Here is a 14548-nt window from a genome sequence, read left to right on the forward strand (position 1 = left end):
ATATCTGTTCTGCCTGGAGAGAGGGAAGGGCAGCAAAAGCAACGTCAGGACCTCTTCAGTGCTGCAGGATGGAAAGAGCTTTGAGGGACAACTACACAAGAAGCTCACCCGGGGCGTGTGCGCAGAGCACCGCACTGGGCCTCGATGTACAGCAGTAGGAGGAGATTATCAGATCATCTGGGGCCGCGCAGTGACGTATGGAACCTGAGCAATTCCACAGCACCCGAGATATCCCTCTCTGGTCCCCATTTCAGAGATGTGGGGAACATGCAGTGGCTTATTGAATAAAGTCAGCAATAAACCTAAGCATGTGTGTACATTACACACACAAATACACAAAGTATGTGGTACACACAGAGAGAATAAATGAAGTTTAAAGGGAACTTGATAGTGTGGAACTCTCCAAGTATATAGACTATATAAATATCTTCAGCCTGCCATGTATCACCGTTTTATTTATATGCATATACGTGCCTTGCAAAATTGTCATGAAAAATCTAGCCCGGGGGGAAAAAAAAACCTCCTTTCCTGTCTTATGCCATGATGATTGACGACAGTGTAAACACTAATGATACTTTATGCTTATGTATATAATACACATGCATGTGCGAGACGGAGTGGGGACAGAAATTCTCTCTCTGTATATACCTTTAGCTATTTTTTCTCTACTAGTTTCTGTGATGCTTGGACCTCCAAGTTGTCTTTCAGTATTTTTCTGACCTCTTTTCCTCTCTGCTTCCTTCCCCTGATCATAACGGCTCCATCTGGGAGCACGGAGAGGCAGGTGGCCAAAGATGGAGAGAATCTGCTCTATACGGGAAGGCGCACGACACGCATTTGATCTCTGAAGACCCAGCTCATCTCTAGAGAAGGCGCCGCTCTCCTCCCCACCCACGTATGCAGGCACGCTCTCACGCCTCTGTCACGTATGTGAACAAGTTCATTCGTTTCCAAGTCAGAGCCAACTAAAAAAGAAAGCGGCCCCTTCCTCCCACCCTATGAAAAATAGAGCAAAATTTATTTTGGGGGAGGAGGCGAGGTGTTGAAAAAAAATGAGGGTGTGAACAGCATCCGTTGTTACACACCCATGGAGCAATTGTTCTGTATCTGATATAACCAGCTCACGAACTGGGTGCAAGTACTTCCTCTGCAGAGTTTGAAAAAAAAAAAAAAAAACAAAAAACCCCAAACCAAAACACAACAACACACACGTCGCTTATCACAGCATCGCCAGGCACCACCTCAAGATTGCCGAGCAGGTTTGCTGCTCAGTTTTCTAATTCTCTTCAAATACTGCGTGCTGCCGTGCAGACACACACTCAGCCCCCAAACCTAGCCCAGTGAGCATCGCAAACCTTAACTCTGCTCCCCTGGGTCCTTTCCCAGCACTTTCAATCAGACCCCAAATATGCTGGGCAACCGCCTCCCGGTCTATACAGGCGGGCAGGGCAGTGAGGCAGGGAAATTCCCAGGTATTCCCAGCTCAGTGAATCACGCACCACATCTCAACCTCCTCTGCAAACTCTTCAAGGTCTGTTGGGATGCTCCCAGCCATTCGTTGGACCCATCCTGCCCTTCTGGGGAGGACCCTGCTTCTATCATCCAGTCTGGATTTATTCAGGGCCAGTTCAGCCCCATCTCCTGTGCCAGCACTGTCCTTCACAGCTTACATTAGCTCCTCTCCCTCCCTGATGTTTACCCCCTGGATGTATTTACACAGAGCAATCAGCTCCGCTCCCAGCCTGCCTTTTGCTAGACTAAACAAGCCAGGCTCTCCCAGCTTCCTCTCCCGTGACAGCCCCTCTCTTCCCCTCGCCATCCCCAGAGCCCTCCTCTACCCGCATCCCCCTGCCCGGCACGCACCGCATCGGGCTCAATCCCTGCCGCTCCATCCCGCAAAGCTAATGAATAAGCTAACGGTGCTAATTGGAGCGGGTGGGTGGGCTGAAAGGGAAACGCTCCCTTGCTTGCAGACACTCCCTCTGGCCTGCCTGCGCTTTGCTCTTTACCTGTATTCAAAGGGTATTAAAAAAAATTAACAAGCCCTGACTACATAAAAGGAAGTTGCTGAATTTACAACCCAGCCTGCAGCTAGACCACCTTGCCTGCCGAGCAGGTTTGGACCAGGCCAAGTCTGCCATGGGAAACCCACTGCGGAGCGGCAGGCTGATAGGGGAGGCTGATGGGGTGATAGGAGATAGGGCTCCAGCCCTGCTCTGCCGCTCCCGGGCTGCACCGCAGCCAAGCAGCCCGGCAATGCGGGCAGTGCCCTCCTGCAGCGGGACCTCGGGCTGGAGGCTTTCCACCGGCAGTCTGAAGCTGGCAGTGAGGATCCCAGCATAGCGAAAATCCCACGTCAAAGGCAGGATGGCATCCCTGGAGCCTGAGGCAAACTCAGCCGGGCTCGTTGCAAGCTCGTCTGCTATTTCGCTCATCTGCTATTTCGCTCGTCTGCTATTTCGTAGCAACTGCAGGACTTCGGCACCCTGAGCTGTGGCTGGGAGACGAGGCGGCTGCACGTCAGCGGCAAAAGCAGCGGTCGCGGGTGCTTGGCCTCTCTCTTGGGGGATGCTCCCGTCCAGCACTGGCCTGTGGTTCAGCTTTGACTGTTACATGCCAAATTCATTTAAGGGACATCCACTGCACCGCGGGCAAATGTAATTGAGAGGAGCAGAAAAGCAGTTTAAAGATAGGCACAGAAGCCTGCGGAGCCTGAAAGCAGGCAGGAAACCCATCTTAAGCGTGTTCCTTCCTTTGAGGCTGAAGCTGAATCCCACAATATGTTTTCTTCCCACTAATGCTTGCCTAGCTTCCTTTGGAAACAATTTAGTCTCTGCCCATGGTAGAATGTTTTTATCCATTAAGAAACGGATATTTTAAAGAAACCATAAGTCGATCTGGACAGGGATTAGGAAGCAGCAATTCAGTGTATTTGCTGGGCCCATAATTCAGGACCTAACCTCAGAGCAGCCACGTTGCATTTCGGAAACAATAGGGCACTCGCTGCCTATGCCAAGAGGCTTCTTAAAAGTAATGTAATACTTTAAAAATGTATATTTAAAAAGAAAAAGAGAGAGACATTTTACTTTAAATGCACATGGTGAAGCATTCTGCTGATGACTGGCCTATGTTAAAAACGTTGCACTGGCTTTAAGTAATGGATTGGAAATCAAGCTGGTTAAAGCTGAGCTGTTTCCAGATCAGGAGATCTGAAAGCTCTTCACCAGCAAAGACAATGATGTCTCCCAAACCGTTCAGCAGACACTAAGGCTGGGAGAGGCAGGATGGAGTTTGCAAAAGGATCCAGCGTTTACTGTTCTCCCTGTGAAGTCAAGGGAATTTGGTTTCGCTGGAGCAATATGAAGAGTGTGCGAGGGGATGTTAAGTGCATTAATCAAAACAGCTTGCTCCGTTACTGAGTAGATCAAATTTAAAATCACTTTGCAATTGTCCTCGTGTACACAAGGCCCCTACATGTTGCCGGACAATGCACACAATTGCTTTTGAGTGGTTGAAGATGTTTCCACCACAAAGCTAGAACACAGGAGCCGGCTGCGTGGGCGGTCCTCCTCTGTTGCAATGGGAATAAAACGGTTCAGCATGAACCACTGCTGAAACATGGGCAAGGGCAAAGCATCGCGCGGAGAACTGGGGGCTGCTAGGACCATGCCGGTTCTCCCCGGGAGAGCGTGTGTCTGTCACCATCCCACTTCCCCAGAGCAAGGGGGCCCCGAGAAGCAGCCGAAGGCGGGCAGAAGCAAGTTCCTTTAACATCTTGCTTCACTTTTGAGAGCTACTTGATTTTTTTTAAGCTAGAAGACAAAACTCAAAATGAAGCAAGCACGCAAGGCTCTGGCTTCGCGTGCCCCGTAATAAGGAACCATTTCAGGCCATCCTAATGACAGCTTGGTGTCTCGCTGCGGAGACGGGAGAGCCGGGATTTCAAAACCTCAGATTTTCCAGACCTCACTGGAGAAGTATTGGGCCAAATCCTCAACGGAGGCAAACGGCTCTGCTCTGCTGAAGCCAGGGCAGCAGCACTGGCTGACGCTAGATGAGGGTCTGCCTGTGCTACCTGCCCGGCCACCGAGCCAGACTCTCATCACAGCTACACTGGGGTGAACCCAGAATTACCCTATTTTCCTCCCAAAGCAGTGGAAATGGGAATGAAATCTGGTGTGTGGAGGGCTGCAAAAGTCTGACCCGTTTGCAAGACAGGCAAGGGAAGGGATTGATTCTCTGCCCATCCGCAGGGAGTAAGGCAAGACTGAAGCCACTGAACTACACTGACACTGGGCAGTGGGAAACCAGAGCGAGAGCAGGATCTGACCCGCGAGGCCATGGTGCTGAGCAGGCTCTCCTCCCATGTTTCCTGGCATGCCCTTCAGAAACGATCGGTTTTCTCTTACCGGGAGGTTTTTGGTTTGAGACCATTTAACCTCAGGATGATCGTTTTACATGGGGGCTATTTATAACCTCTGGGGGCTGCTTTACTGAAAGTCGTCTGCAAACGACTGAGGGCCAGATTCTTCTCCCATTTACACCAGCGTCCTTGCTGTGATCTCCCCTGCAGCCACAGCCTTCGCTCCCGGGGAGGAAAGATTGGACCGGGCCAGGACAAACATCTCCAAAGGACCCCCATTCCTCCCAAAGATCAACGCCGTCTCCTACGTGCCTGTCTGCTGCAAAGCCACGTGCTGCCTTCAGGGATCTGAGGTGCCTGAATCCCCCCTCGGTGGCCGAGGCTGTTTCTGAGCATCTCAGCTCTCCAGCCTGGTTTTGCCAGAAGCGGATTAGGAAGCGTTCGCTCAAACTGCTGGGTCAGCAGAACCGGGAGGCCAACCACCTCCGGCACACGAGCGGAGGGCTGCCGGGCGTAGGTGAACGTGGAGGGAAAACCTGCCCCTCGCTGGCCCCCTTTTAATCCCTGCACAGGGGTGCAAGGATGCTAAAAACATTAAGGTTGGGATTGGGAAGCACCCAGGAAAAGGATAGCGGGGGCCAGGTGAACTCCAGCCTGCCCCGTTCGTCCCTCCTAACCGGTACCTCATTAGGCTTTTTGCTAATCGGCTTCTCGTGTGTGTTACCTAAGAACGTGCCAAGTCGTGAGAATTACAGGCCTGTTAACTCCTGTGTTATTCTTGGCACGGGCCAGGCTCCACTTGCTTGGGTAAAAATTATGATCTTTGTGAATAAGCCGTGTGTGTGTGAGAGAAAGAGGGTTGTTTTTTTTTTTATTATTATTATGATTGGTTATAGTCAGCGTTGTGTCAAAAGGACAGGGCTGAGATTAAAATTACTGAGCTGATTCTGCTCCCAGTTACGCTGGTAAGAACCCACAGTAATTTTAAGACAGTTCCTCCAACTTGGGAACAAGGGAGCCAAGAGCAGAGCGTGCACGAACTGCCTTTTGCAGCATTCCTGGTACTTTGGATTCACTCCGCAGGAATGATTTTAGATGGCTAATTTTGTGTGTCTCCACTCCTGCTGTCACTTGACATTTGGGAATTTGGCACGGGCGGTAGCTTGTGGACAGTTTCATTTTTTTCGTGTTGAATTTGTGTCATCACCTGATTCTTTGCTCCAAACGACGCTCTTTGGGTTTCTGGCACTACAGGGGACTGTGCTAATTTAAAATACGCATCTTTTTTTCTTCCCCCAAGAATCTCTTTCTTTATTATGCAGCCAATGGGACGAGCCTATAAAACTCTTTCTTTCTCTCTCTTGCTTTTTTTAACAAAAATCAAATGATAATCCTACACAAAATGCCCGGGTTCTTCTCATAAACTGTGCTAATATCAATGAAAATTCCAAGCATAAAGATTTGCATTTCAATGAGAAATAAATTAAATTTTCACTGTAATTTTGGGTTGGGAGGAGCGGGGCAGCTTTTACAGTTCGGGTAACGTTTTCAAACATGTTTTTGCGCCTGAGACACCCTCTTTGCCAATGACACTGAGGTTTTCAAACATCTACGTCACTTCTGAAAATGCAACACAAAGGCTTTTGGAACTTTTCATACGGAACCTTCCAAGAAGGGTCACTTTTCACCAAAACTCAAAATGCAAACAGCATAAATACTATCCGTTTCTGCTAATTTTCCAAGGAAAATACCACCGAGATTAAAAACGCAGGGAAAAGGAGCACGTCTCACGTGCGGACAGGAGAACGGTCTCCCTTAATACATCTTGGTGGCATCTGGCTGTGCTGAGAAGCGCAGCAAGCTGGGAGCAGCAAGGCAGCTGGGTATTTTCAAATGCAATGCTTAGTTTGGGGCTGAAATTCAGGTGCATGGGAATTAGCAGACTGACCTCTCTCGGGTAACTCTGGTGGCAATTCCTAACTCTTTCCTGGCAACAAGCTACGATGCAGATTCAAGGGGAACGCCCGAGGGCTCAGCTATGCTGATGGCAAATATGGAAAGAGCAAAACCTGTGTGTGTCTGTGTGCGCGCGCACGCGTGCGCCCATGCAGGTGTGCATACGTGTGGGGAATTATGCTGGAGTTGGGTGATGGATCACCAGACTTGGCATAAACACAATGCAACAAGATAAGAAACCATTTGGATTAGCATGTAAAGTATAATACACCCTTTCTAGTTGCTGCTTAACCATCTACGCGGGTGTCTTCATGTCAAAGAAGCTACTGGATTCAAAGTATGTTGCTCTGATCTCCCTCGCGTTCCCGCTGAAACCGCTCAGTTTGTCCTAAGACCCCATATCTAATGGTGCACGGAGCAAAATCGCCTGGGTTTGTGATTCAGCAGTCATCTGCTGATTTAATGGGTGCAAAAAGGCTTCCAGGGTCAAGAAACCCAACCAACCCCTCCCTGGCGTGTCCCCCAGGCAGGGCTCCTGACCCAGGGGAGAGCTGGACTCCAGCCCTAAAATACCACCCAGTGGCAGGCTTGCTCGGCCGGGACGGCTCCGCTCCCTGCCCGGCCGTGTTGGGAGCACGAGGGTTCGGGGTGCGACGCCAGGGTGGGACACCCAGCCAGTTACCTTGTATTGGAGTTTGAGCCTGGGACCCAAAGTGGCTTGGGGTGCTGAGGGATCCGCGGGGGTTGGGTGTTGTTGGGGTGACTCTCATGGACTGGCGCAGCCGTTCCAGCTCCCCGTAGCGGTCGGTGAAGGGTTTGGCTTGGTCTTCTAGCTTTTGCCTGTGCCCTGGAACATGATAAGAGAGTCTGATATCTAATCAGTTACCCTTTGGCTAGAGCGCCCAGGTTAAACACAAAGTCAGCGCAGCCTCCATCTTCGCGGTTTGCTATTATTCGCACGGGGGTAATGCGTGGCGGCCCCGGCGGAGATCGGCTCCCCGGGGGCTTTGCACGGCACACACATGCGGGAAGAGCTCGCAGTTCAGCCAGACGAAGCCTGCTGAAGAAGGGACACAGACTGACCCATGCGAGGCCCCAGATCGTCCGGCAAGTCGGCATCCGATCAGGGAGCAGGATGCGGGCGCCAGGTCAGGATGCCCTGTGCTGTGACGAGCGACCAGCCTACGCCAGCCCTCACGCGCTCCGAACAAGGAGGGGAGACACGTGCAAGGCAGGAGAAACCCCATCTCCTGGCAAGGTGGTGATTGGGGAACCAGAAAAGGAACCATTGAATTTTAAGTATTTTCTACAGCGTTTGCTCAGTGCACGAAGAATAAACTCTCGTCTTACTCCAGCCCCCTCCCCAGCTCAGCCCACCCAACGGGGCCAGAGCCAAGCAGGGCTGGAGAGGGTGCAGGAGGAGCGAAGGGAGCAGCCCGGCCACGGCACCGCACCTTGGCCATCTCACTTTGCTTCTTTCTGTTCCTCTTTTCCTCCCCGTAAAATGGGGAGACTATTCACCTACCTCCCCCAGGCAGGGCAGCAACTAATGAGCGTTTGTAAAGCACTCCCAGCTCCTTAGGTAGCAGCTGCTGGAACAGGGCAATAATTATTAAATTTATGCTAATTGTCCTGAGGCAAGAGGCGCATGAAATACACTTGATACATAACTTTCGCATTTTACTATATTAATCATCGCCGAACGGCTTCACTCTCTCTGGGCCGGATTCCAGTCTCAGTTACACCCGCACAAAGCTGGAGGGACTCCAGCGAAGCCGGAGCTGCTTCAGTTTTACATCAGTGCTGGGTTCAGACCTTGGATTCTCCTTGCTCTTTACCTGCCGCCGCCAGACGGCCGTGCAACACCCCCAGCTCTTTGCACCTGTCATGAAAGGACCTTCCCAAGGTGGCAAACGCCTTATCCCGGTGTAATCGAGAGAAGAGCTCGGGGGCACTGGAGGTGTGCAGGCATGCCGGGGAGGTAGGAGAGGAGCTGGGAAGAAACCCTTCTGCAGCTTTTCTGAGAGCTGAGCCTTATCAGATCCAGCCCTATGGCCAACATCCACCAAGTCAAGCTCAGTTCTCGGTGGCTTTTAAGAAGAAAAGCAACGCATCTGAAAGGTGAAAAACGCAGCCACCTCTTGCTCGCACCTCCCCTCCCTCCCCCCTCGCATCTGCGTAGCGTGAGCTCCGTGTCAGTTTATAGCAAAGTCACAGAAAGTCCCTAGACTTCCCCCTCTTTAAATTTCACGTCTGATATCTTCTGATCTTGCATTTGCTTGGCTCGCCGCGCTCAGGCTGCACTTGCCAGGCTGTCTGCAGAGACGCCGGATGGTTCGGACGGGAGGGGATCTCATGCTCCCAGGCGAGCTCCCTGCCACGGCGGCACTCCCGGGGTATCCCAACAGCAAACCGCTCCCAGCCACAGTTTTTGAGGGGCTTTGACCCTCCTCTGGGAGCTCCACATCCAGGTGAGCCCCACCACCCCCCCAAACTCTATAATCCCCAGGCTCCCGGGTGTGTAAAAGTCCAAACCGAACGAAAACATGCTGACGCCAGAGAGCAAAATTTGGTGAGGACGGACTCCCAGCAGAAAGCAAAACCCAGTGGTATTTTGAAAATGTATTTTCCCTGCTGTGTGAAGTAAACCAAGGAAACCTCAAATCAACACCCTAAACGATCTCTTCTAATCTCTGTGCATCCCTAGACCTCGGGCGTCCCTGCGTTATCTGAGGAGACGCGAGCAGCATCTGTCACACGGTATTTGTGCTTTCCCCAAGGGGCAAAGCGTGTGCAGTGAGGTGTCTTGTTTTGGTCCACATTTTATAATTTCGGTATGCATTTGAGCGCAGAAGAAGAAAACTAGGTTTCCGTTTTTCCTTTAACCAGTTTTCTGAGGCAGAGCTTAGCAGAGAAGCCAAAAGGACTTCAAAGACCAAGTTCCACAGAAATTTAATGGAAATTAAATTCTCTGCCTCTATCTCAGCTGAAACCCTATCCTGCGGTAGTATCTGGCATGTGACAGAGAAAATCCTGAAAAATAAATCAAGTGATCTCTATGCTGATAATGTTTTTAAAGATTATTCAGCCGTACGACTTAACTGAGGGCTTCATGTGGCTGCATCATGCTGCGCTGCGGTTGCTCCGGTCCCCATGCTGTCTGAACGCGGGCACAGCCCCGTGGGGTTTTTAAGCCTCAAGCAAATAGCAGTGCTGTACTTACACCCTCTAAAAGGGGCTGGTTTGTGGGGAGACCCAGCAATTACCAGCAAAAACCCCAAAAACCTAAAACTATCTTGATAAAAAGGAAGTAGAAAACTTGATGCAAATGTAAGTCAAGGCAAACACAGGGGCTCATTTAGGAGTGAAAGCCCAGAGGAGAGCTGCGGTGGGATCAGGACCCTTCCCGGCTCTCCTAGACCCTCTCCGGTTCGTATCCCACCCCATCTACACGGGTGGGACTGGGCAGCGCTAAACTGTACGAAACAAGGCAGCGAACGAGTTAAAAACCACCAGCTTGGACTGCCAACCCCTTTGGTACAGGCTGTCTCCCCAGGACTTCCTGCCGCTTGTCACTTAGAGCTAGGGACGTCAGACTTTGTCACGCAAGAGAGAATCGCTATTAATGGGTTTCTTTCATCAGAACAACCTGAGCTTTTTAATTTCTGCAGCGGTTGGCTTCATTAAAAGCCCTTCCCCATCTACCCACAGCTGTCACGGAGAGGAAACCAATGCCGTCAAGTGAACAATAGCTCATACCTTAGAGAAGAGGAAGGTGGTTTCTAGCTTAACCCAAGGACTGACTCAAAGCCTCCCGAAGCCAGTGGGCGGATTTTCAATCGACTTCAAACAGCTCCAGACCTCATCCCAAGAAATCTGTCTGAGAAGTCTTAATCACCCCGACCTGTGAATTTTGGGGCACGAAACCTGCTGTTGGGTTAGAGATTTTGCACTGCGTTTCCAGCTGTGCTAGCACTGGCTTGCAGGTCAATATTTATGCAAACAACAGTCCTTAGTACTATAAAAAGATGGCAGCTACTGACCTTAGGCACTTTCTTGTCAACAGCGCAAGGGTTTTAACGCTGGATCGGGTTTCCGAATCAGTTAACTCCGATATTGAACACGACATGATGTAAACACTGACAGATCACCTACGATCCTGATGTAGTAACAAGATCTGTATCAGCATATCAAACAAACGATCCCATTGAACACTTCCCAGCTGGAAGAGCCGATGTGAATTTGACACTTTAGGCCAGTAATAAGAAGCATACTGGAAGTTTTGGGTGTTTTCTTGGAATGCAGACAGCGAAACAGTGTGTGCCGCGCTGGAGCTCAGGCCCTCAAAGCTATGATTTAAAAACATGCTTTCCGCATTAAAACATTTCAAAGACCAAACAGACCCTGCTCTTCCTTCTAGGAGTGTGCAACCTGATGTGGCTTCCGAAACTGGGACCTGGATGGGGTTTCCAGGCAGTGTGAGGGGGGGTGTCTACGGCATTCACCAAAAGCAGCCTATTTCCCCAGATTACTGAGATGCAGAATATAAAGTCGATCAAAGGTAGAAAGGGGTTCCAGGAACTTAATGGCTTGAGTGACACCAAAATCTCAGATTTGATTTTAAAAAACACCCTCTGGGGTGTCTGGGGGTCCCGGTCCCCTATTTGTCTGTGTTTAGATGTATATGGGGTTACTGTCGGGAGAGGCAAGGAGCTGCACAGCCTGCTCTGCCCTCGGCGGGTTCGGGTTTGGGTGTCACGTTCATCCCCGTCCCCCGCCGAAGCCCCACACTACCAAAGGACGGGAGAGCAGATGGTGGGAAGTGGCTTGGCCCTCCCCAGGCGTCTTGCTGCGAAACGCTGGCGGCAAGCTGGAGCGAAGGAAACGCGGAGCGTTTCAGCTCGGGGGGGGATGTTCATTAACACACACATTTGCAGATCATTTCCTTAGCTCCACTGAGGAGGAGACAAGAACCAGGAGACGGTAGCGTGGGCTGGGGCAGCAGCTCGAGCTGAGCCATCAGCGGCCGCAGAGGCTCCCACTCGTCCACCTTGAAAGCAAGGCTCCAAGCATCCCACCGGCAAGCTCCCACCATCCTTCACCCAAGGCTCTGCTCAAACACGAACAGCCAAACTCTACGGTGAGAAGGAGCTCACCAGGAGCAGCCCGTGCAGCCATGCCGTGCACAACCCAGTGGCTTAGTCTCCACACGTCTGTGAGAATGGACCACAAGAAAGCAATCAGCAGGGGATAAAACTCCGGCTCGATGCGCAAAACACCTTTCAAATCCCTCTTGTAGCCCTCAAAATAGGTACTTCAGAGAGACACGCCAATCCTCTACAGAGGGTTGAATTTTTTCCCAGTCTGAGTCTCGGCTAGACTATCAAGTCCCAGCATGTGCTCCAGAAACAAGCCACATGTGAAACGCCTGTGTTATGGGAACAGCAGGCCTGTCCCTTACAGCAGATGTTGGGGTGGTTTCATCTGTGCACACCTATAACACAAGACGTCAACGTCCCTCAGGTTTTCCCTGGAAACCCACCTCCAGCTCGAGACTCGCCATGGGAAATTCCCAGCCAAGAAGAATTTGGTGGAGCCCCACGGCCAGCGATGGAGGGAGGGGAGGACAGCGTGGAGACGGGCTGCCCGCAGTGCCGGCAGCTGGAAGGGACTCAAACATGACGTCTCCACGGAGGACGATGGAGATCTCCACCGAGCTCCGGTGAGCAGCAGCAGCTGGCAAGTGCCAGCGCTACTTCAGCCCACTTCTAAAAGTTGAAGCCCAGAAGTTCACAGGAGGGAGCAGGAGGAAAATGTTAGAAGGAACCGTCTCTTCTGCTGCCGAACAAAGTCAAGCACAGATAACTCATTATTCACATGTTTGAAGTTGGCCTGCTTACGCCATTTGGAAAGAGAATCAGTCACGGCGAGGCTTTGCTTTGGTTTCCTCTGGCTTTCGTGAGACACTACCGCTACTGTCTTTCTCCAGCTTGGAGAGAAAGGGGAGTGTGTCGCAATGCGCCTCGGCTCGCATGTCCTGGCAGAGGATTTACACCGACTTGAACAACGAAAGGAAAATAATATTTAAGGGGGTGGGGGAGAGAATTTTTTTTTTAAAAAAAAAAAAAAAAAAAAAGGCTGCTAATTTATAAAGCTTTTTTAGCTGGTGGTGGTCTGAGATGAATTGGCTGCCTCTAAAAGGATGAAAATAAATATCCCTCTTTTTGAAGGAAATAGGCTGGCTCCCGGCCAGCTGGCAGGAAGCACAGAGATATGTTGCATTTACAGTAGGTTTTTTACTGTCTGAAGCTCCAGCAGCGGGAGAGATGTTCGTTCGAGGCAGCCTGGTATTGATTAGCTGGCTTTGCAAGCCCCTGATCTCCTCTCACTTATGGGTTAGTCCTTGACTTTGCCTCTGCCTCTCTCCCTGCCCACCCTGCGATGGGCGGCCTCGCAAGCGGGGCAGCTTCTGATAAATCCTGTTGTGGCCTTTGCTTACACTGGGAGACCCCAAAACTAAGCCCTCTGGATGGAAAACAAAGCAGGGCATTAATTCAGATATTTAGACAGAAATCTAGGGTAGCATTTCCAAAGGCTCCTGGGATGCGAGAGCTGTGGCCCATGTTCAAATCAAAAGGAACATCACACCCAAATTTCCATGCAACTTCGGCACAAATCCCTGAAGGACTCGGGCTCCCCATTCCCAGGGTTTCAGCAGGGAGACTGAGTCTTTCTGGATTTGCAAAAGTATTTAAAGCGCTTTACAGCACAGGTAAAGCTGGGGGCATTCTCAGCAGCAGACTGGGTAAAATTCATCAGGTTTAAGCATTTAGCCCACTCGTGCCTTGCTGAAAATCCCTGCAAGTGCTTTCCTGCATCTTTCCATCCCTAAAGACCTCTGAAAATCTGGCTCTGAGACTGCAGAGTGAATTAGGTGTTTTTTAAAAGTTTTGATTTGCAATCTGAAAATTTCACCCCGTGTGTCACAAACTGTCAGATCGGTGCACATCTGGGGGAAATACAGCAGCTTTCGTAACAGGGTGCAAAAACCACCAGCCTCGCCGACTTCTCTGCAGTTGCTCCCATTTCCAGGAAGGCAAAATTCATTTATGGGCTGTGATCCAGTTCTCATAGAATTAGGCAAAACCCCTGATTCAAAGATTTCAGAGCTGGGTGCTTGGGAGGAAGCAGGCAGATCTCAAATACATCCAGCCGGTATTGCCTCAGTCACGTCTGAGATCAGATTTTCAGCTGCACATATTAGCTGTCACTACGTAGATCAGTGGAGTGATGCCAATTTACAGTGAGTTAATGCCTGCTATCTAACAACTTGAAATGGGACCTGTGTGGTACCAGTATAGCTGGTTTCTCCCAGTTAATAACCTGTTCCATTAGGGCAAGCACATCAAATTCCTTTGGGTGACACTGGTTAAGGATACTCTGCCCAGGACGGGGAGGACCATCTGCTGGGTTCAGACCTGCGCAAGGAATGCGCCGTGGTACAGCTAATGGATACGAGATGGATCTGACGCCGCGGGGCCACGCGGCAGCTGCCTGGATATAGCAGCGTTTTGCCAGCCGGTCCTGTGCTCTCGGTAACACAGCGCAACCCAGATCAGACCCAAACTTTCCCAAGGTTTGAGGATGCTGAGCGCTGGGTTTCCCCTTTGCCCTAGGACAGAGCTGGAGCCGAGCCCTGACATTTGAATGTTAATATCCCCCGATCCCAGGATTGAGCTCCAAGCTCCATCTCCAGAGACTGGCTGGTATGTCGGATAATTACAGCTCCTGCCAAGCTCTGCCAGCACACACAACGCAACGCTATAAGCAAGAGCCCCAGAGCAACGCTACCTGCACGGCACCCTTAATCCTCTCTGCAACGCTGCTCCTCCAAAGCCAAAAACGCAGAGCTGTGCAGGGGCTATCTGCAGGCAGGGGGGCTGCGCCGGGCTCCGTGCCTGCCTGCTCCCGCGCGTGGTTTTGGGATGTGCTCAGCTGGGAATCTCCATGCGGGAGGCACGGCAGCATGGGGCTCGGCTGCTCAGTGCCTTCAGCTGCCGTCGTCCTCCGTGCAAAGGCTCGGAGGCTGAGACGGGCACCGGGGATATTCTCTGCTTGCTGGGTCCCTCTTCTTCCCTCCCCTCTCTCCCCCTCTTCCACTACCGTGCGTCGATTCACTGGAAAGAGTAAGATAAAATAATGCAAAATCATGTCTAAGCACTTTCCGCT

General features: G+C 51.0%; 1 protein-coding gene across 1 annotated transcript in view; it reads right to left on the minus strand.

Annotated features, from left to right (window-relative positions):
- The window catches only part of RUNX3 (RUNX family transcription factor 3), a 38763-nt gene that overhangs the window by 6441 nt on the left and 17774 nt on the right, over positions 1-14548 (minus strand). Inside the window, exon 4 of the mRNA XM_075173433.1 lies at positions 7002-7166. Within this exon, the coding sequence (XP_075029534.1) occupies positions 7002-7166 (165 nt within the window). The remainder of the gene's footprint in view (positions 1-7001; positions 7167-14548) is intronic.

This window comes from Calonectris borealis, chromosome 25 (genome assembly GCF_964195595.1).
Source record: "Calonectris borealis chromosome 25, bCalBor7.hap1.2, whole genome shotgun sequence".
Lineage (NCBI taxonomy): Eukaryota > Metazoa > Chordata > Aves > Procellariiformes > Procellariidae > Calonectris > Calonectris borealis.